General features: G+C 45.8%; 1 protein-coding gene across 23 annotated transcripts in view; it reads right to left on the reverse strand.

Annotated features, from left to right (window-relative positions):
* Positions 1 to 21,105, reverse strand: part of Tnrc6a (trinucleotide repeat containing adaptor 6A) — a 183,684-nt gene that overhangs the window by 2,085 nt on the left and 160,494 nt on the right. For 14 of the 23 annotated variants that reach the window (XM_087209096.1, XM_021237332.2, XM_021237342.2 and 11 more), the window contains 16 exons: positions 20,878 to 20,910; positions 19,277 to 19,357; positions 18,909 to 18,960; positions 13,397 to 13,539; positions 12,868 to 13,014; positions 12,589 to 12,726; positions 12,047 to 12,175; positions 11,548 to 11,625; positions 11,046 to 11,256; positions 7,927 to 8,058; positions 5,501 to 5,659; positions 4,817 to 4,957; positions 3,367 to 3,474; positions 2,570 to 2,791; positions 693 to 763; positions 47 to 186 (listed from right to left, as the gene is read on the reverse strand). In XM_087209096.1, coding sequence (XP_087065222.1) covers positions 47 to 186; positions 693 to 763; positions 2,570 to 2,791; positions 3,367 to 3,474; positions 4,817 to 4,957; positions 5,501 to 5,659; positions 7,927 to 8,058; positions 11,046 to 11,256; positions 11,548 to 11,625; positions 12,047 to 12,175; positions 12,589 to 12,726; positions 12,868 to 13,014; positions 13,397 to 13,539; positions 18,909 to 18,960; positions 19,277 to 19,357; positions 20,878 to 20,910 — 1,985 coding nt within the window. Of the gene's footprint in view, positions 1 to 40; positions 187 to 307; positions 372 to 692; positions 764 to 2,569; positions 2,792 to 3,366; positions 3,475 to 4,816; positions 4,958 to 5,500; positions 5,660 to 7,926; positions 8,059 to 11,045; positions 11,257 to 11,547; positions 11,626 to 12,046; positions 12,176 to 12,588; positions 12,727 to 12,867; positions 13,015 to 13,396; positions 13,540 to 18,908; positions 18,961 to 19,276; positions 19,358 to 20,877; positions 20,911 to 21,105 lie in introns of those variants that run through there. The other 9 variants (XM_087209094.1, XM_021237337.2, XM_087209101.1 and 6 more) reach the window with 7 other exon arrangements.

Genomic DNA, 21,105 nt, shown 5'->3' on the forward strand with positions numbered 1-21,105 from the left:
GGGCGGCTCCAATCTCCCTCCCCCACCGAGCCCGCCCCCAACTCACATGTGCAGAGACTTTTGTGCCTTCACTACCTCTTCTTTCGAACTGTAGCGGACCAGAGCGCTTCCGTGCGGGAGGTTCAGGTGGAATGTTATCAGCGGGCCATGCTGCATGCACAGGGTGCGCAGGGTGGAGCCATCGATCTGGGAACCAGAGCGGGCGCGGGCGAGTGGTGTCACTGGGCGCAGGGAGGCATCCCGGCTGCACCTGGTCTCCTCACAGGGCCCGGGGCCTTCCCTACCTCCACTGGTCCCAGAGTCCTACCTCTGTGGCCTCTAGGCTCCTGGACACTCCCCAGATGCCCAGTTCCTCAGTGAGCCACTGCTTCCTGGGGAGGGGGGACGGGACGGCCCAGAGGTTACGAAACTGTCTCAACCTAAGAGGCCAGAGGCAGACCAGGGTTTCTCCGGCTCAGCCCGAGGACCGTCTGCAGCGGTTCGTGCAGGCCCCGGGGCCCAGCCTGCTCCCGGGGGTCGGTCTCTGGGGTTGGGCGGGACCCGCACCTTCGGCTGGCCCCTAGCACTCAGTGACAAGCCCCGGGACAGGCCGGAGGCATCAGACGCCAGGCCTCCGCTCAGCCCTGACCGCCCTGACCGCCCTGCGAAGCCCTGTTTCAAACAGGTCCACACCCAGGCACCCGCGTCCTTACCTGAGGTGTAAGGTTTTTCAGGACAAGCCAATTTGTTATTCTCCCTGAGCTGCTCTCACCCCAGCTGGAACCTGAACAGAGGAAAGAGCAACTCAGCGTTCCCGGGCTGCGGCCCGCGGCTGCTCGGAACCCTGCACAGGTCCCACGGCGCCTCAGCCCTCCGCCCGGGCCGCCCCGACCCCCTCAACAGCGCGCTCTCTCCCAGCCCCGCAGGCCAGCTTGCTCTGGGCTCCAGCCGGCACACTCTGCCATCGGGACTCTGCTCCAAGGAATGGGCGCAGGCTGCTCCCCGCCCAGCTCCGGGCCGAGCAGGTGTCCCAGGACCACGGCCCCTCGGCATCTTTTCCTTTCCGCAGCGAGAACCCTCTCAAGATGGCGCCACCGGGAGTCGCCGGGTACCCTCTGATGACGGCCTGAATGTCCCTTGGGGTGTGAACTTGAGGAGATCCACGAGCCAGCCTGCACCCACACGTCCCTTACTGCCGTCTGGGTGGCCGCCGGAGTCCCCATCAGGTCTTCCCGGCGGGTCCCACAGCAGCCGCACGATCAAGCCGAACCCCTCCACACCTCCTTTCTGCGTCAGGGCCTTCGTAGCTCAGCTGGCCTCGCACCCGCAGCGCTCCCCCTGCCTCCGCCTTCCGAGCGAGCGCTGGGATCGCAGGCCTGCGCCTCCACGCCTGGCCCCTCCACACCTCTTTTTGTCTTTTGGTACCGGGGTCAAATTCCGGTCCTTCTGCTTTCGAGGCAGGCGGCAGAGCCGCTGAGCTATGCCCGGCCCTCGCCTCACCTTCTTAAAGGCGCCCCACAAACCCATCAGTGTAGCTGGGGAACTCTCCGCCCGCGGCACGCGCTGGTTCCCTCGGTACTGCCCCACGCCACTTCCCCTCCGACCCGACAGGGAACCTCCGAGCTCTCCTCCCCAGCCTTGCCACTGGCTGTCCCCTCTGTCACCAGGGCAGTCTTACATTTCCGGATTCCACTCCTGTCCCCAGCCCTCCTGAGGGCGGGCTCTTACCAACGTTTTTCACAAGACACCTTTACATTAATCTACGTTTGGTAGTTCGGAACAGCCTTTGGTACCTCACCATGCTGCAAATTTAATTGCAGCTAGTCACTTGTCTAAAGATCTAAACTTACAAATTAGATCCGAAGGTATATTTTTGTTGTTTGCTTTTTAAATAAATACTTAAAAAAATATTTTCTTTTTGGGGGACAGGGTCTATGTAGTTCAGGCTGCCCTTGAACTCACAGCAATTCTCCCACCTCGGCCTCCCAAATGCTGGGATCACAAGCATGTATTACTATGCCTGGCCCAAAACATTTTTTATTAGATCAGAAATTATTAACTCATTTCCAGGATGGAGATGAGAAAGTTTAATAGTGTTTTGGGCCAGGGTAGAATAAAAAGGCCATATTTAGAGGCAGAACTGCTAGAAAGACCGCTCTGAGTTAAATCTGTGGCTGTGTTTATGTAGCTGAGGGACAGCACGGAGGGCCACGAGGCCTGCACAAATCCAGTGCTAGGTGAGGGAGGGACTGTCCCGCCGGCCTGGCCCTTAAGAGCTCCCTCTGCTCCTCTCACCAGTCACCTCCTGACCCTCCCACGCACGGGCCCTGCTCTTACAGCTCAGATGCCTGGCTGCCCCACCTGACCAATGATGGCCCTGTCCTGGTGGCACCAGCTTTCCTTCGAGCCTGCCTTGAGCAGGGAATTATTTACCATACACAGCAAGATGTACTCTTCAGCTACTGAAGAAGGGGGCTCTAGGAATCATACCCTAAGTGTTCATTCTGCCTTACAGGGGCTAATGAAGCAGTTCATTGGTACTGGCTACTATTCAGCAAATAAAACGTGTATTTTATATATTTCATCCTACCTGGGGTGTATCTGGCGTCAGAACTTCCCCATCCTCCACCTACACGAAGGGGAGAATTATCCCACGTAGACAAAGGTGGCTTCTGACCAGTCAGTCCCGGAGGTGGGCGGGACGGAGCAGTGATGTTTTTAGGTGGCAGAGGGACCTTCCACAGCTCGTGAGCCAGAGAGGTGTTTGTAACTGAACCAGGAGACCACGTCAATTTGGAATCACTATTTCTGGCTGCTCCGAGGAGGGAGAAAACAGTGCAAGGAGTGGAACAGTAAGAGAAATGTTACTTAGCATCATCCACTGTCTCACAGAAAGCATATCAAACAAAAGAAACTCAGTCAACAAATCCCACATCAAATTAAAGTGTGAAAGAAGAAAAACCAAACCCTAAGGAAACGGCCCTGCCCCTCACACAGCGCCCGTCCATCTTTACCGACCGCGGCAGGGCAGCTGAGGCTCTCAGGCCGTGGTGCAGGCCGGGCCTCACCGGCCCTCCTGCACGTGACAAGACTGCTGTGACTGCCACAGCAGTGTGACCCTGCCTAACTCCCAAGTGACCCGGTTGCTTCTACAGCAATCCAGAATTCACGTTTACTGGACCTCACAGAAGTGTCCAGCTATGAGGGGCTGGGAACTACAAAACAGGAGCTCCTTCTCCGCAGACAGCTGAAGGACTGCTCAAGGTGCAGTCCACCTAACTTCCGAGCTTCCGACAGGGAAGTGTTTTAGTGGCTGAGTGACTCTCAGTGCCTCGGACTGATCTGAGTGTGTCGCCCCTGGAGATGAGGAGATGGCGGGAGGCCTACCTGAAGTGCTTTGTGCTGTACTGCTGAGGGGAACGCTGTAGTTGGAGGCACGAATGGATGACCAGGCACTAGTTGAAGGCAGCGTGGTGTTCAAGGATGAGGATGACCCTGCAGGGAGAGTCTGGTCAGCCACCAGGGCAAGGGATGCGAAGCAAAGGCACTTGGAGAACCGCAGAGCCAAGAGCCCACTGAGCAGGGCCAGTGCTGGCTGCGCCTCAGTCAGGATGGCGCCCCACCCGTCTCCCATGGCCATGAGCACACTCTGAACTGCGAAGGCAGCAGCAAGGCCTAACCTGCTGTCCCTTGCAGCACTGGGCTCTAACAGGAAGGCTTCTGGCTGCCTCGAATCCCTGCCTCTGAACCCCATGACTTCTCACTGCTACAGCAGGCTACCAATACCCTCTGTCACTACGCTGCCAGACAGCCAGGCCTCCAGCCTCCCCAACATGCCCCACACTCATCTTTCTTACTGTTTTTAAGATTCCTTTTCTGGAATTCAGTTCTAGACTTGACCATCACCTGACCACGGTCCCTGCCTGCTCTCCCAAGCCAATCCGTTCTGTTCACCACACCAGAGTTCCCATCCTTCAGTACTGATTTGTCACCCAGAACCGTCAGCAGGGCATTTCCTTGGGTATCAAATCTAACTCCCATCCTGACTTTCAACCCTGCTTTTCTAAGCTGCTAGGCTTTTCTAGACATACTTCCCTGTAAGGTTTTCTGTGTGGCTTTGCACCACATTTTTTTCAATGAAGCATAGCTTTTAACTACTTCTACCTGGTGGTCTGTGAGATTCAGCGACTTTAGAAGGACAAGGACAACCTCCCTTACCACTGCAATGTGGCAAACACCTCTGTCTCAACAAATTGTATCTTTAATGCAAAACACTGGCTGGTTTTTCTTTATAAAACCATGTAAAGAGGTAGCTGAAAAATTTTAAGAAACAAAATATTTTTCAATGCGTCAAGAATTCATTTCAATCACCTTTCTTCTAGTGCAAATGGACAGAATATTATAAATGCCTTGCAGTCAAAAGTAATCATGCAGTAGGTAACGGGATAGCTTCATCTGATAACCCACCTGACAGTACGTCTGGGCTGCAGTGGTCAGCAGGTAGGGGAAGTGGCTTTTACTCTGACAGAGCAAGAGGGGCCTGCCTACTTCTCCAGAACGCACGGAAGAAACCCACCCCGTGATAGCTACGCATCAAACATTCATTGGTCCTCTGTTCACTCGGTAAAATAAATCAAGCAACACTACGTCCTCATCACTTTAAAGCGGCTGTCATCACTGAGGGGAAGGAGAATTCTGTTTTATGCTCATGACCCCAGGGGCCGGGTGCGATGCAGTGCTGGAGGGAGTTTTGCTGCTGGAGACCTCACAACCACGCTGAGCTGCTGTTCTTGAAATGCACGGCTAAGTGGCCCAGTGACCTGTGTCCCCTACGTACCACTGTTCCTGTCCCTGAGGTGGTCAACTTCCCGCACAGTATTAATTGAAAGATTGTTTATGACACTGCCAGGAGTGACGTAAGGGTCAGTTTCGGGGTCAATGTTTGGATAACCTTTCCATGGTTCACCAGGGCGAAATTCTGGAAGTGGAAATTTAAAATTAGTTCAAAGCTTAATCACTTCAAAGTCCATCATTAAGCATCCAAAACTTATCTCCAGTATGTCCGATCACGCTAACACCCTAGGAGGCTGATGTGGTATCACCCAGCATAAGGGACGCAACTCTTCATGAGGATCTTGGGAGTTCTGAGAGCTGAAACCACTCTCCTGGGTCACGCGGCCATGAAGAGCGACACTGTACATCGTCCCTATCACCACATAGCCACGGCACCTGGCGCAGAGCAAAGCAGGCCGGAGATGCACCCGTGGCGATCCCTTCTCAAGTGTGGCCACCCTCCCAACACGGCGAAGGAGACCCATGGGGCGCCACCCTCACCGCCCGCAGCCCAGAAGCACTGGACGTGCAGACACACTTGCTCGGCTGCCGTCAGGCTCAACCTCTCCTGCAGCATCTCTGCCTTCCTTTGCATCAGCCCATCATCCACAAGGGGCTGTGCCACATGAAATGCAGATGTAATGAAGCCACGGAAACAAAGGTTTAGCAGAGGGTGTAGGCATCCTACCTGGTGGCCAATTAACACTGCTAGAGCCGTTAGGCGATTTGGCACGTGGCCAGCCATCTCCTATGGAGCCCGGAGGGCTGGCTGGTGAAGTACTGCTGTTCACAAAGTCATAGGGAACAAATGGAGATTCTTCCAGCCTGAAACCACTTGAAATAGCACCTGAGAAGACAGAGATGACAGTGCAGTACAAGCAAAACACACATTTATCTCCTATCACATAGCAAATAAACCAAGAGAACTTTCTAGTAGATATGCAGGCTGCAAACTATGTCCTATGGATCATGTAAAGAAGGAGGAGAGCTGTGGCTGGCTCTCTGACAAGGCCTCACTTTTAACTCTCTTCCACATGAAGACTCTAACATTCTATTTGAAGAATGCCTGAACATGATCACAGTGCACTTGGTTGCAAGGACATGAAGACCACAGCTTGGTCAGTAAGTGAGAAGAATATGAGCACACAATTATCTCCCAACCACAAAACACTTGCATTTGGGCCTAACTGATTCATGGTTTTGAAGCTGAATGGGGAATAGAGATGGGGAATAGAGATGGAGGGACAAAAAATGTGACAGAAAGGATTATGAACAGGAATACTGTGAGTGACAAAGAGGCAGGAAACTTAGGCCAATGAGGTAATATTTATGCAGTAAAAAGAAAGGATTTTTTTTTTTTAATTTTAATTTTTTTGGTATCGGGGATCGAACTCAGGACCTTGCACTGTGAGGCAGGAAGCGGAACCACTGAGCTAAATCCCTGGCCTGAGAAAGGATATTTATATTTCTACCCTATACTCCACCCCCTGGGACTATACACCACTGAACATATGGTACTAAAATGAGTGTGAAATTCCATGAAAACACAGCCTTGCTTCGAGATGATCATTTGTTTTCTTGTGATTTATTGTCCATGTCTGTCTTTGAACACAGCTTGAAAAGACTACTCTGAATTTCTTAAGATCATTTATGGCATAAAAGTTTCCCACAGCTTGCTCTGTATCTATTACTCTGCCTCCACTCACTTCCTTTCTCTATTGGCAACCTCATGTCCAGAAATGGCCAATGGAGACCCCACCAGGCTGGCCTTCGCTACCTCTGCACACGTTATGCTCTCCTGGTTGTCTCCCCTCCATTTGTTTGTTGGCTAAACTTAAGAATTTGTTTCAAGATGAGGCTCATGATACAGTTTTCCTAGACCCGTCACACCTGCAATTATTCCTACTCAATGCTCCTATGGAACGGCACCTTATACTATTAGTTCTGTCACACACACTAACTCTAATAGTACCAACTTTTACAGTACTAACTTTTATAGTTACACTGTACAATGGGTGTGTATGTTTCCTTTTGTTAATGGCTCTTTCAGGACAAGTACTTTTAGACATAAACATATTTTCATACAATAAATGGTGTGTATATAGGCACATATATTTATGCATTCCAGATGTCTGGCATAGTCCTTGGAGATCAGAAGATATCACATTATCATACATGGAATGAATGGATGTTAAATAAGATCAAAATAATATTTCTAAAAGGAATTTAAGGGCTGAGAAGACAATAACAGCAACAATATATAATGAAAATGTGTCATTACAAAAGTGGTTTTTTTTGGTACCAGGGATTGAACTCGGGACCTTGTGCTTTTGAGGCAGGCACTGGAACCACTGAGCTAAATCCCCGGCCCTACAAAAGTATTTTAATACTTTAATACATACCCAATTACATTTAATAAATACAGTATAAAATACAGTATAACAATAAAATCACTGAGAAGCTTAAATGACCACCAAAAGGGAAATACTTTTAAAAAATGCATCATCTGATCACTCTTTGTGAAACGTAACAGGAATAAATTTTGTTTTTCATTTTAAAGTCTCTTATTTTAACTAAGCCTTAATGACCCTCTCCTCACTTTTTCTGCAGTATTGGGGATTGAACCCAGGGCCTTTGTTCTCAGCTACATCTCCAGCCCTTTTTATTTTTCAAACAGGGTCTAGCTAAAATGCCCAGGTGGACTCATTCTGTGGGTTTTCTTTTCATTCTGTTAGTTGTTTCTTTTGCTGTGCAGAAGCTTTTTTTGGGTATCGGGGATTGAACTTGGGACCTTGTGGTTTCAAGGCAGGAGCCAGAACCACTGAGCCAAATCCCCAGCCCTTGCCCAGGTGGACTCAACATTGTGATCCTCCTGCTTTAGCCTCCCAGAATGCTGGGATTACAAGTGTGAGCCACTGTCCACAGCTAAAAGCATTTTTTAAAAAAGAATTTAAAGAAAAAAAGGTTTGTTGCACATATGGCACATTTATAAAATGAGGAAAGGTCTAAGATAGTTTGGCTTTGAAATACACATATAAAATAACAAAGGCCCAAATTTAATATTCTGCAACTTTACCATTTTTTAAAGGGAAAGTAGAAGAACAGAACTTATACCATGTTTGCTGGAGTTTTGATCCAAAGATGTGTTCACAGAAATGCTGTCCACTGTAGTCCACTTCCTTAGTCTTGACTGTGGCTCTTTAATACTGTTCATATCCATATTTACATTCAAGTTTGAGTTCAAGCCTTCAGAAAACAAAACCCAAAAACTCTTATAAAGTACAGCACATTTTGCTTCTGGTATAACAAGTCTACTTTCTAGAAGAAAGTAACATAACCACTCTACTATTTCCAATCCTGCTTATGTTCCTTAATAAAGATCACCTTGCAAATGCGGCAACCAAATAATGAAGGCAGAGCAGACACTGGGCTCCTGGCCAAGGCAGTGCAGAAACAGCAGGGGAGAAAGAGCCGTGGTGAGGTTATGAGAGAGCAACACATGAACACAAAGTAATTATTCTCACACTCCACAGTTCCCAGAACACAGAAGGGACAATACTATAATTATATGTATAAAATGATTTCTTCAGATATTTTGATTATTTTTAAACTCTTTGGCAAAATAAGAGCAAAAAAGTCTTAAGGTGGCCAAATTATGAAGTTTGTAAGTTTAACCTTAATATAAGTTATCTAATGTAGCCACTTCCTGGAGTACCACGTATGAAGAATATGTGATCAACTGCAGTTTCCTGTAAACTGAACAGTTTTCACTGGCCGACTGGCGAAAAGATGCTGTCATTTAAAAAGTGAAAAAAGGTCTTCCTCAGCTGGAGCTGACGGCACATGCCTGCGGTCCGGGAGGCTGAGGCTTACTTAAGTCCAGCCTGGGTAATTTAGTGACTTAGTCAGACGCTATCAAGATTCTAAAAAATGGCTGAGGATGTAGCTCACTGTAAAGACCCGGGTTCCAGTGCCCAGTACGAGGGTGGGTGGTTGTCACGTAATAGGGAGACCCCCATATGCTAAGGCACCAATTACTTGAATCTTGCCAAAGAGGCATGGGCAATTCAGATATTCTCTTGGAGCAAGGACAGAAACTTTGATGTCAGACACTGTGGAGTCATGAAACTGACTAGCAAACTAGTATTTTACAGTGTGAATCAAGAACCATTAACATCAAAACTAACTAAAATGCTTGTTAAAAAATGAAAGACTGGCCAGGGATTTAGCTCAGTGGTTTTGCCGCCTGCTGTGCAAGCGCAAGGACCTGAGTTCGATCCCTGGTACCAAAAAAAAAAAAAAAAAAAATGGAAGACTCAGCCAGGCATGGTGATGCACACCTGTAATCTGAGTGCTCAAGAAGCTAGGGCAGGAGTGACACCCTGAGTTCAAGGCCCGTGTGAACTACACAGTGGGACCCCCTCCACACTGCCATGCACAAGATGACTTTCCAGGAGAAGCCAAAATCTTTGCTTTTTTTTTTGGTGCTGGGGATCGAACTCGGATCCTTCTGCTTGTGCAGCAGGCACTGGAACCACTGAGCTAAATCCCTGGCCCTTCAAAATCTTTAACACACTCTCAAGTGGTTTTTACTCTAAAGTTTCAAATTAAATGTTTTGAATTCTTTGGTCTGATGACAGTCTTTGTGATATTACTCTGTCAAACTTAAAACATTTAATAATATGAATTCTCTAAATCTATCCCCATTTTTGCAGAGAGCAATCAAATTCGTGGTCTTATGGACAGTGATTAAATCAAGAATTGGCAATTTTGTCTAAAAAGGTTCAGACAGTACTTAGGTTTTAAGGTCCCTTTGCCTCTACGCAACTCAGCTACTGCAGTCCAAAAAACAGCCACAGATAATGCTAAAGAAAGAGCATGGGTATATTCCAAGAAAATGTTATTTACAAGGGCTGGGGATTTAGCTCCACGGGACCACACCTGCCCAGCAAGTGCAAGGTCCTGAGTTTGATCCCAGGCACCAAAAAAAAAAAAAAAAAAAAAAAAAATTATTTATGAAACCAGGCAATGGGCCCAAGTTGGCCAGCAGGCTGTGATGACCTGTTCTAGGCAGCTGCACTAGCGTCTGTGTGGGTCAGCAGACTCTCAGTCAGGAAGATGCACCCTCACTTAAAGTCAGCCAGGATAGGGAATCTTATACTAAGACTTGTCTCTTCGATTCCCGGTACCAAAAAAGAAAAAGAAAAAGACTTGTCTCTTAGCCAGCACTGGTGAGGACCAACACATTTCCCCATTCCTGGGTACCCTTCCCACGACACCACCGTCTGTGAGATCACAGGTGACCACCAAATGCAGTCGACAGCAGCCGGGCACAGTGTAACTGATAAGGGATCTGTTTCTGGAAACTGCAGACTGCTAGCAATCCTGAGGGCTCAAAGTACAATTCATGCCTGGCTGAGTCCTCGGCGGCACCAGACAGTGCCAAACCACGCATCACTCCAGCTGAGATGAAACAGCAGCAGGGACAAGCAGAGGCCCCAGCTCTGCCCACCACTCAGAACTGCCAGGAACTGAGTTTCCAGAGCCCCAGAGCAGCACAACAAAGATGCCTCACAAGAAATTGTTCAGGTAAAAGGACAAAGTCAAAGCAAAATGAACAGAAAATGAAAGGGGGTCAAAATACAATCAAGGGAGTAAGAAAAAAAGAGACCCAGGAAGGAGAAAACATAACAAGCCTAAAATTTACACAGAGCAAGTAAAGACGTGGAGCCAAAGGAAAAAGCAGAAGGGGAAGCTATTGCATGCTTGATAAAGGCTACCCCTTCTCTCACTCCCATTTTCCTATTTATATCAGTAATTACTCATAAATACCAGGTTTTGAAAACTAGCAAACATGATGGTAACCATTCCCAGTTATTTCCCCAAAGCAACACTGCTCAAATTCTCCAGTACACGTTTCTGATAACGGTATTTCCAGATCGCCCTTCCCTTCATAGTCTACAATTAAGATTATCTGGGTGTTAAAGAGAAATGGTTGCTTTATTCTAACCCTTTAAATGAGGGTAGAATCTTTGAAATAGTGAGATTTCCTCGAATGGAGAGAGACCTTCCCTGAAGCAGAAGACAGGCTGTGCCTATGAGGGCATGGCAGTGCTGTGTGAGAACAGCCAGAGATGGGCATGGGTCTGGGGGAGGATGGAGCTGAAAGGGAAAAGAGGAGGCACGTGTGTGGTCCCCTGGTCCCAACTCAAACAGTGGCCCGGGAAGCCCACCTATAGGAAAGTTGCTGAAAGCATTTATTGGTGATGGCCCTTTTTGCAGCTCCGGTGTAGTGTGGGGCATGACATTGTCCAGGAAAGACTTCATGGCTGGCTGATGGAGCGACTGCTGCTGGGACGGTGGAGTCTGCTGCTTCACCAACAGGTTTGGGTCAAGTTGACGAGACTGCTGCATCATTTGCTGCTGCACACTAAGAGGTCGACCCTTAAAATAACAAAATGGGAAATTTGCAGGGAAAAGCCTTTACAGACACCTACCTACACAGTCCTCATTTAAAAATTCACTGGTCTCTCAAAAGGAAGGTGAATAATCACAGCCTGAGTGTTAATATGACTCATGGGCAAAGAGTAGACTTAATAAACAACATACTTCATTATATTTTAATAGAATTTCTATTTTAATAAAGGCATTTCGAACCTCTTGTAATAAAGGAAATGACATAGGCTGTGTTCAGTGAGACAAAGGCTAGTGCTGCAGAGGGAGGGTGCGAGCTACCTGCTGGTCTTGCTGCTGCCGGTTACCGGAAGGCACGCTTCTCTGACTCTGCGCCCTTTGCTGCTGCGCTAACAATCGCTGGGGAGAGATGGCAGAAAGGCCGTCACTGTGACACTCTTATGTTCGGATGCTTCGGAATGACTATGGCCGCTGGACCCACAGAGCCACTGCTCGATACACCCCATGCTGATGTGCCCTGCCTCATCCTTGGACGCAAGCTCCCAGCCATTCTGCAGAAACTCAATCTTTAGTTCAATCTCAACTTGCCATTCAACAGGAACACTTTCCTGATCATCTTACCCCATCACCATTCTAGACACACCCGGGCCTCATCTCAAAGCACCCTGCACGCCTCTCAAACACTTCTCCCTGGGTGCACTATCTTCTCTGAAGGACTGTAAGCTGTGCTCAGGTTTGACTATGCCTGCTCTGCTTCTGCAGCACTCCCTGCACAGAGCCTAGCTGTCTGGCAGTACTGAGTAGAAAATAAGCGCATTACCTGTAACTGGGAGATCTGAGAAAGCTGGTTTAGTTGGGATAGCTGGTTCAGCATGGCTACCTGTTGAGGGCCAAAGAGCGGATTCAGGCCACCGTTGTTTGGTGCATACTTCAGCAATGAAACTGGAACCTTAGGATCACAATGGTAAGTTAATAATGTTGATAAAACAACTCAGACCTGCTAAATGTACCATGTATCTCATCAACAGAGCATTTAAATTAGTGTCATATTTACTGGGTCTTTGTATTATTCACACATACTTTTTAAAGATGACAGAGCTGAATCTTAAGCCAGCCAGTTTTACTTTGTTGTTCTCCCAAGATCATGTATTAGAAAAAAAATGGTACATTAAGAATTAAATAATTCCCTTTCTTCATCTTTCCCATATACTTTTGTAGTAACAGTCAGTTAATCAGAACGTGCTGCACCCAAAGATGCCAGTAGGTACTGATACTTGACTAATCAGTCGTCTCACTCACATATGAAATTATCCAGGGTTCTTCTCCAGGAAGCAGAGAAGACCATGATGCAAATGCATTTACCTGAGGGGAGAGTAATGGAGGAGGCACTTGAGCACGGAGATTAGGCTGAGATGAACTGAGAGGTTGTGCTGGAGGCTGCTGCATGCCCCGGGGTTGTGCTGCTGTGTTTCCAACACCAAACACACTGGGATTGCCATTCTACGAAAATGACAAAACAGGGACAGGCGTCTGCTTACCATCTCATCCTACTGATTCAAACACAGTAACTACATGTAAGAGAGATCTTATTACTAATACAAATCATTCAACAGAGAGCCTAAAATACACATCTGGACTTACCTGTCTAACAGAATTCAAGTTTTGCATACCCAGCCCTGGTATGGATCCAAGGGCCTGGTTAGGTAGTGCACTATTTGAAGGGGGAAGCTTCATGCTTTGACTGGACATAAACTGCATGTTTTGGGATTCATCTGCTACAATGCCATCCTGATTGGACAGACAGAAAGATGTGCAACACCAGCCAAGCAAACAAGTGGAAGGGAGAAATCATTGCAGGAACAGAAGAGAAGTCACATGACATTCCAGCATCAACAGGAAACAGGCAGAAAACAGAAGAGATCAGATTAGTGTTAATTCTAGAGCACATAAAAAGAGCCAAACATAGTCTAGGGATTAAGAAGGAAATACGAAGCAACTCCTATGCTAAACTGAGACATAACTAGGGCAATGAATTACAAACCCATTCATTAGTAGGATATGGCACTGGATTATAACATTTTAAATCACATGTAATGTTATAAAATACTAATGTAAAGATTTATACTATTAATATATTGGTTTATCAGTCAGAGATAAAAGAAAAACTTACCTTATCAAAATAAGGATTTCGTTCCATGGAAGACTCTTTGGAAATCTGGGGTCGAGAACCTGGGCCTTTCCCGACCGTTCGATTGTAATCACCAATATTTAGGGTATGTTTATCTATCTCCATTCGTTTGTCTTGTAACATTCCTAATAAATCCAGGAGACTGTATTACCAACAGGACGATAACTCAGTGGTTTCAGATAAATTTACAATAGAAAGCAAAATACTTTCTAAACTGACTTCTACCTTGACAAGGATATGTGAAAAATGCATTTTTGTCTCATAAATCTTGCATTCCTAAGTTGGATTTCAGCAGACACTGTTATTTACGAATTAATTAACTTGAAAATAGACTAGTAAACAGAAGGTAGCTAATAGCCTTACTTAAAAAACTTTTTAAGCAACATAACTTAAGAAATCTTTAGTCATTTCCAGTTTGCTTAATTTTATAATAGTTTCCATTAACAAGAATAAAAGTAATAATAAAAAAGGCACTCTGACAAATCATTTAGTGCATACCCACGCACCATTCTAAGTGGTTGATATACAGTCCACAAAAAATGTACATATCAGGAAGAGAAAAACTTGTATAAATATTTTGATACTAAATCTACTGAGACACTGTGAGACTAGTGGTTACCCTTGGGCCCTACGATTACAAGAGGCGCTCAGAGTGGTGACCATGAGCTCCAGACATTATCAGGACGGCGAACTGCTGAAGTATGCACACATGTTTTTAGCAGACTCTGTATATGAATGCTTCCAACTGCAATTCTTGCTCTTATCACTCCTCCTTATCAGATGGCAAAGCTGGAGGCCAGACAAGGTAGTCTTTCCCTCCTCAAGGCCTTCTCCATCCATGGCTCTTCTCATTCTGACTCTCCTGCAATAAACATGACCCTCTCTCATGGAAACTCTTCCTGCAGAGTTTTCCTTGTTGGATCCAGGGAGCCCCTAAGTTACCACTTTATCTCAACAAATCATTTAGAAATGAATAAGCTCTTTGCCTTCCCCTCCTTCCAAACACTGGGCAGGCTGGCCTTTCTCTTTCCACAATTGGGCCCGATGCTTGTGATTCTTGAATGTTCAGCTGTACCGTGGCTCACCCAGAATACTCAGCATCCCAAGCGCTGAGACTCTCTCTAGAAATCTGCTTCCCTTAGACTTTACTGTCAAGGTATCAGCACTCATCTCCATTCAAGGAGCCCCTAAACAAAATGTCTAGCTCTGACTGCACACCTAGCATGGCCCTGCACCCTCACCGCCCAGCCACGTCAGGGCCCATGGTCACTGCTAACAGGTTTCTAGCTCCTCTCCCTGTGCCTCTTCTCCATTCTTCCTCACTCCACTCCTCAAATCTTACCCATCCATCATTTCTTTGTAGCTGCCGTTCTGAGATGTCTGTCTGCACTATCAAAACACCCTCAATTCAGGCAAGTGAAAAAGAAAAGAAAATTTAACAACAGAAAAAAATTCCTAGAACAGGTACATTTCAGAAATGCCATTCGATTCTTGAAGTACAGTTCCGGCTGGAAGCCAGGATCTGAGTGGTCGGCCTGCCAGCACTACGAGCCCTGCCTTAGAGTCCTCCTCTGTGCTCTACCCACAGCCACAGCGGCCCGCTCACTCACACACCCAGGCTGACCACCTGGAACTCTGCCTGCCTCTCCGTGTCTAATCCTGTCACCGGAGCCAGCCAACCCACTGTCCACAGGGGGCACCAAGCCGTCCCTTCCTAATAACCCACATGGTTCTTTTAAGAGCTGTGGCACATCTCCTCCACAAACCACTCCCAACACTTCCAAGCCTTTGGAAGCAAACAGAACGCCTACTGCAAAGCTCTCTGCTTAACCCACCGACCCTCTAGTGAGGCTCTTTAGCCACCAGCGACTCACCACGAGGGAGACAAGGGTTACAGCTATCTTCCTCTTCTCAAAGCTCTACACTTAGTTGGCTTCTGGGTCTGCTCTCTTGTCCTGCTTCTCTCAAGATCGTTTTCACATGTCACTACTCCCTGTCTGTCTTAGGACCATTACTCTGTAAGTGTTGCTGGTCAGTCTACTTTTATGGCTTTTTACTAGCAAGTCTAATTAATTACACACGTTATCTCCAACTCTATTCTGAGCTCAACATGCAGATTTTCCACATTTACTGAACATCACTACCTGGTTTGTACAGCAACTTCAAAACAGTATTTTATCTACCAAACCTGCCATGTCTATTATAGTCTTACCTTAAATAATGGCCAGTTATTTACTTACTGTCCCTCAGGTCCAAATTCACCCCTTTCGGATGCTCTACGAAAATATATCTAGACCCCTTACTTTTCCTTTGCCAGCTGGCAGTGGGGCGTGGCCAGTAGAGGGCACTGGAGAGACAGTGCAGGAAGGAGTCTGGCTATCCCCTCAGGGCCCACTGGGCAGGCTCTGTGCCTGCCTGGTCAGCAACACTCCTAACCAGCAGGTCCCAGCAGTCTTCTGTACCTCCAAACCATTCTGTACAGTGTCTGTTGAGCTACCTCTCCTTGGATAGCTTTCCGACACCTTAGAGGGTAGATTTCTAAGTTCCACCAGACTGACTGACATAGCAAATTCTCTGCCATTCAGTGAGCCACAGAGGGGGCAAAGATTTGTCCTCACAGGATTAGACATATATTCTGAATATGGATTTTTATAAAGCTGCTAATACCCAGGGTCTTGCAGAATATCTTATCCACTGTCATGGCATTCCTCATAGCACTGTGCCAGGTAAGGAATTCTTTTTATAGAAAAGAAAGTGCAGTAATAGGCTCGTGGAATTAACTGATCTTATTATGTATGCCATCATCTGAAAATAGTTCACCAAAGTAAAGGGTAGAATGACTTACTGAAGGGGCCGGGGATTTAGCTTCCAAGTTTGATCCCCGGTACCAAAAATAAAAAACAATGACTTACTGAAGACTCAGCTACAAAGCAAGTTGGGAGACAACATCCCAAAAGGATAGTGTTGGTCTTATAGGACACAGTATATGCCCCCCCCCGCCCCACTAGAGTTTGTAGGTCTGGGAACAAAAGGTGGAAGTGGGAGTAGCTTCTCTCAGGTATACCCAAGGCCACTTACAGAATTCTTGTTTCCTGTTCTGATGATTCTGTTAGTTTACAGAACATAGTCCTTGAGGGAGAAATGCTTCAGCCAAAGACATGAAAATGGGTCTACTATATACATATGGAAATGAAGACTGCCACCTGGACATTTTACACCCTTACAACTTGAACCAGCAAAAAAAGGATGGCTGGAGTGAAAGACTGAATAACAAGGAGAAATTGGTTTTCTGGTGCAGAATGAAGGCAGGGAAGACTCTCAGTACTTCCATGCCTAACAGTAAAGATTCATGAAACAACCAAAAGAGGCAGGCGACTCAGAACCTTCAGGAATAAAGGTTTGAGTCAGCCTACCAGTTAAAGAATAGCATCAGTGCTCAGCTTGAGAGGAGAGTTAAGGCAGGAACAGGAAGTCTAAAGGCAGCCATCAGTACTTGCGACAGGCTGGGGTCAACTACAAAAATAAGGATGTATAGGATGAGCAACTCAACCTGAAAATCTAAAATCTGAAGCTTGCTGCATGTGGGATGTCCAAGGAGTTTTGGATTTGAAGCCTTTCAGAGCAGGGATTAGGATGCTTACTTGATAGTCTATGCAAATATTCTTTTTTTTTTTTTGGTACCAGGGATCGAACTCGGGTCCTTGCACATGTATGCAAATATTCTAAAATACAAAAAACACACACAAAAACCCCTGATATCTGAAACACTTTGGTCGTAAGCATTTTGGGTGATTCTCAACCGGTTGTGGTTTTACATGTCTTCTATTACTTATATTTGTCTTAATTTGTATGGGGCAACTGTTTCCTACTTTCTCTCTCCCATTTTTACCTTATTCAAAAGTTATCACAAGTTAACTTTATAATTCGGTCCTTGAGTAAGAGAACCTGCTGCTGAACCTGAGGGGTAACTAACACAGCCAGACACAAAACAATCTCTCTCAGGACTGCTTTTCCTCCTCACTTGGAAGAAAGCAGGTGGAAGTGCAGAGCTGCTGCTCTGCCAGAGAAGTGGAGCTTAAATGAGTGTATGAAAAGCGAGCAGTCAGAGGGCTGGCTGGGGTGAACCGGCAGTGACACTGACCAGCTGCCTCTGAGTTCCAAATTCATCCCTTCTGGCTGCTCCATGGGGCGGGGGGGTCGGGTCCAAGTCCTTTATGCGTTTTTTCCTTTGCTAACTGCACCAAGGCTTTGTTGGCAGAGGGTGGAGAAGAGATGCTGCAAGAGAAAGCGTCTGGCTCCCAGTCCTGGCACACTCTCCCTGTGGCACAGGCAGCTTTCCCAGCACCAGGCCCCTACAGCGCTCAGCTCACCAGAACTTCAACCAACACCTTCTGCAGCTCGGCAGCAGTGGCCTCCAGAGACCATCCCCGTGAGCAGCCTTCCCCACTCTCTCAGAAGGCTGACTTCCTGCAGCCTCACCAGGCAGCACAACAGTGACTTCTGTGAGCCTTGGGAGGGGGCAGACGGACCTGGGACGGCTCTTCCTTTGGCCCCTTAACTCAGGCTGAAGTTCGTGACTTCTATCTGCTATTCATATATTCTTTAGGGTTCCCTTACAAACCCTCACTACTCTTAATTCTTCATCAGAGTTAGTAATTCTTTATATTTGTACTCAATTTTCCTTTTGCAAATGACTCCAGTTTCTCTCTCCTGAGGGCACTCAGACTAACACAAGAGCACTACTATCTTCTAAAGTGGGCAGGTAAAGAAGCTAAGAATTGTCTCATCATACGCTCCCTTCTCCCTCTATAACAAAGCTGTTAAATTTTTCAACTTTTGCTGACTAATCCCACATGCACATTCAATTAAGAGCCTATCTACTTTCTTAGTTTGGAGCTTTGAAAATAATCACAGGCCACTACAACAAGAAATTTCTACCTGGCTTAGCAGTCTTTAGTACTGGGACCTACTTATTGTTCTAGCATATTCACCTAAGTGAAATACCATCATCTCTCCCCTTCCTCTTCCTTCTCCAGCCACCAATTTTATATTTTTTGTATCATTATATGGAACTACTTGCCATGTCTCCAGTATGTCATATATTTGGGTCTTTATTAGGTGGTTCTCTCAGCAAGAAACTAAATCCCTTAGGGCTGGGGATTTAGCTCAGTGGTTTCACCGCCTGCCTCACAAGCTAAGGACCAGAGTTCAATCCCCGGTACCAAAAGAAACTAAATCCCTCAACCTGGATAACAGATAATCAGATTAATATCACAACTACCTTAGGTCAGCACAGTGACCTGCACTTCGAAGGGACATGAGCACATTTAACCACAGCACTTTAATGTACACAGGGAAGACGGGAGTGCAAAATTAGGAGCTCAAGTCTCTCCCCTCCTGGTTAGGGCCAGGGCTCTTTCAGTAAGATCACATTGTGGATACGCTTGTTCATCTGTCATAAATATAAACCCAAACTGATTGAATTTTCTCTCACCTCCGGAAAGGTCCATCTTATTGCTCTGTACATTTTCTTCTGGTGAGTCTCTCTGAAGTAAGAAAAAATACCAACATTTTAGCAGACCTTAATTTATCAATGAAAATAGAGTATTTTTATTATCTTTATCAGTAAAATTCAGGTGGATCATAAAGATTTCTTCATTATATTTTAATGCAAAATTCCATGAGATCAAATTTTCAGTTAGAACTATAAAAATTAAAACTTGAAGACCAATTTCACACCATCTTTAATCATACTTTAAGGACTCAAAGATGAAGAGTAATTCTGAAGAAAACAAAAAAATGAAATTGGAATTATAGACCATCACCAACGGGGGGAGAAGGCTGCTAAGAAAATACACTTACCGAAAAACTGATATTTGAAAACTGTTTAACAAATGGATTTATCCATGCTTCTTCTTGCTTGTTTCCACCTTTCATCATTCCCTTTGTAAAATAAAAGAGTAGAGAAGATGCCATGGCCATCTCTATTTATCTGGGTATAGTGATGGATTAATACAACTTTAAGACAATTCCCAACTCTCATTTTTAGCCAATAATTTCTCCTCCAACTCTTATCAGAGTTGTTAATTAAAAAATCAACTTATTTGATTTTCAACTTCCTTTGCTCCAGTCCTCTGGTATAGCTGTAATGTACAGAGAAATCTCTAAAGGCAAGCAGTCAGAAGGAAAAGACAGAAGCAAGGGCTATAGAGACCCACAAAAAGAAAAATGATCTCGGAGTAATGCAGAACTGCCTACCGGGCAGTTCCCAACTTACAAATGCACTTCATTATATCAGACTTTTTATAATTTGGATTTTTGGAATTCTCACATCAAAATAAAAAATAGTAATTTAGGTTGTCACGTTAGTCCAAAGAAACCAATTAAACCTATAATTTAATTATCTGCAATATAGTGAAAAAGCACCATGTGCTGTCATATGAAAAAATACTTTAAAGTTTTAATTTGTGCTGCCAAGAACACAATACCCGCAGAGTAGGGGAAGAGGGGATTCTTCAGTGCCACTTAGCACTGGTGGGCAAGGTGCGGACAGCACTACTCTGAGAACTGAGCTGAGAAGGGAGGGCCACAATGAGTAGAGGCCGGTGGATGAGGCGGCTGGAAACAAGAGACCCAGGCCTCTCGTTTATGTGACGATCACAAGGCCATCCTCAGTCAGTCTACCAGCTTCCTTTTCCTTCCCCATTGCTACAATCTGTTCCTTCTGACTGTGAAACAGAACATAGCTTCATCATTTCCCCCCTAAAGGCAGGTCTCTGAAGCAAGCACCTAACCCTCTCCGAGGCTTCTAAAGTCATCTTTAATTCCTTTTCCTCTTTCACTCCCAGACCCATGTCTAACTAGCTGTCAAGTTCTTCTGTCTCTCCTATTCTGAAACGTCTCTCAAATTAGTCCTCGCCCCTGTACATCCATTCTTGTTTCCCAAATCAAACCCTCCTTTCTAGCTTGAATTAGTGCAGAGGCCTGTCCTGAGTTCATTCTATCACTGGGCTAGCTCTCTTTAAAAAGTAAATTTTAAAAAGTCCACTGACATTACCTTCTACTCCATTTCACTGGCTCCATATTTTAAACAGAATAAAGTTCGAATTCTTCAATATGACATTGACAACACTTTTATAATCTGTTCTTAATTTAACCAGAGAGCCAGATTTGTCACTTCTTTCTAGAAATTCTACATTTTGGTTATGTCAGGCTACTATCTCCCTTAACACATCCCACCCAGGCACCTTCCAACTCCACCTGACACACATGTGAAGCTCTCCTAATGGCCCATATGAGACTATGAGCTTCTTGAAGCTGCAGCTCATATTTTAAGTGTACTTGAATCCCCAGCACCAAGCACAGTACCTGGCACACAGCAGAAGCTAAATAAATGTTTGCAGTTGCTTTCTAAAGAATTTTACTAGCAGAAACAAAGGAGAAAGAGTAAAAAGGCTACACACCCTTTCCCTTCTCCTTTTTTTGCCACTCAGACCCTGTAAGGAAAGACAAAGTCACAAAACAGCATGGTCCAGTGGGAAGAACACAGGGTTTGGAACTGGAAGACCTAAACTTAAGTCCTTGCTCTGCCACTTACTAGTTATACAACTTTGGGCAAGTCACCACCTTTTCCAGTCTCATATTCCTCAGCATCCTATCTTTGAAGGTTATGAGGATCAAATGACTTATAT

The sequence above is a fragment of the Heterocephalus glaber genome, unplaced genomic scaffold (assembly GCF_053883595.1).
Source record: "Heterocephalus glaber isolate CG9 unplaced genomic scaffold, H.glaber_assembly_v1.0 deba00000943, whole genome shotgun sequence".
NCBI classification, from domain to species: Eukaryota; Metazoa; Chordata; class Mammalia; order Rodentia; family Bathyergidae; genus Heterocephalus; species Heterocephalus glaber.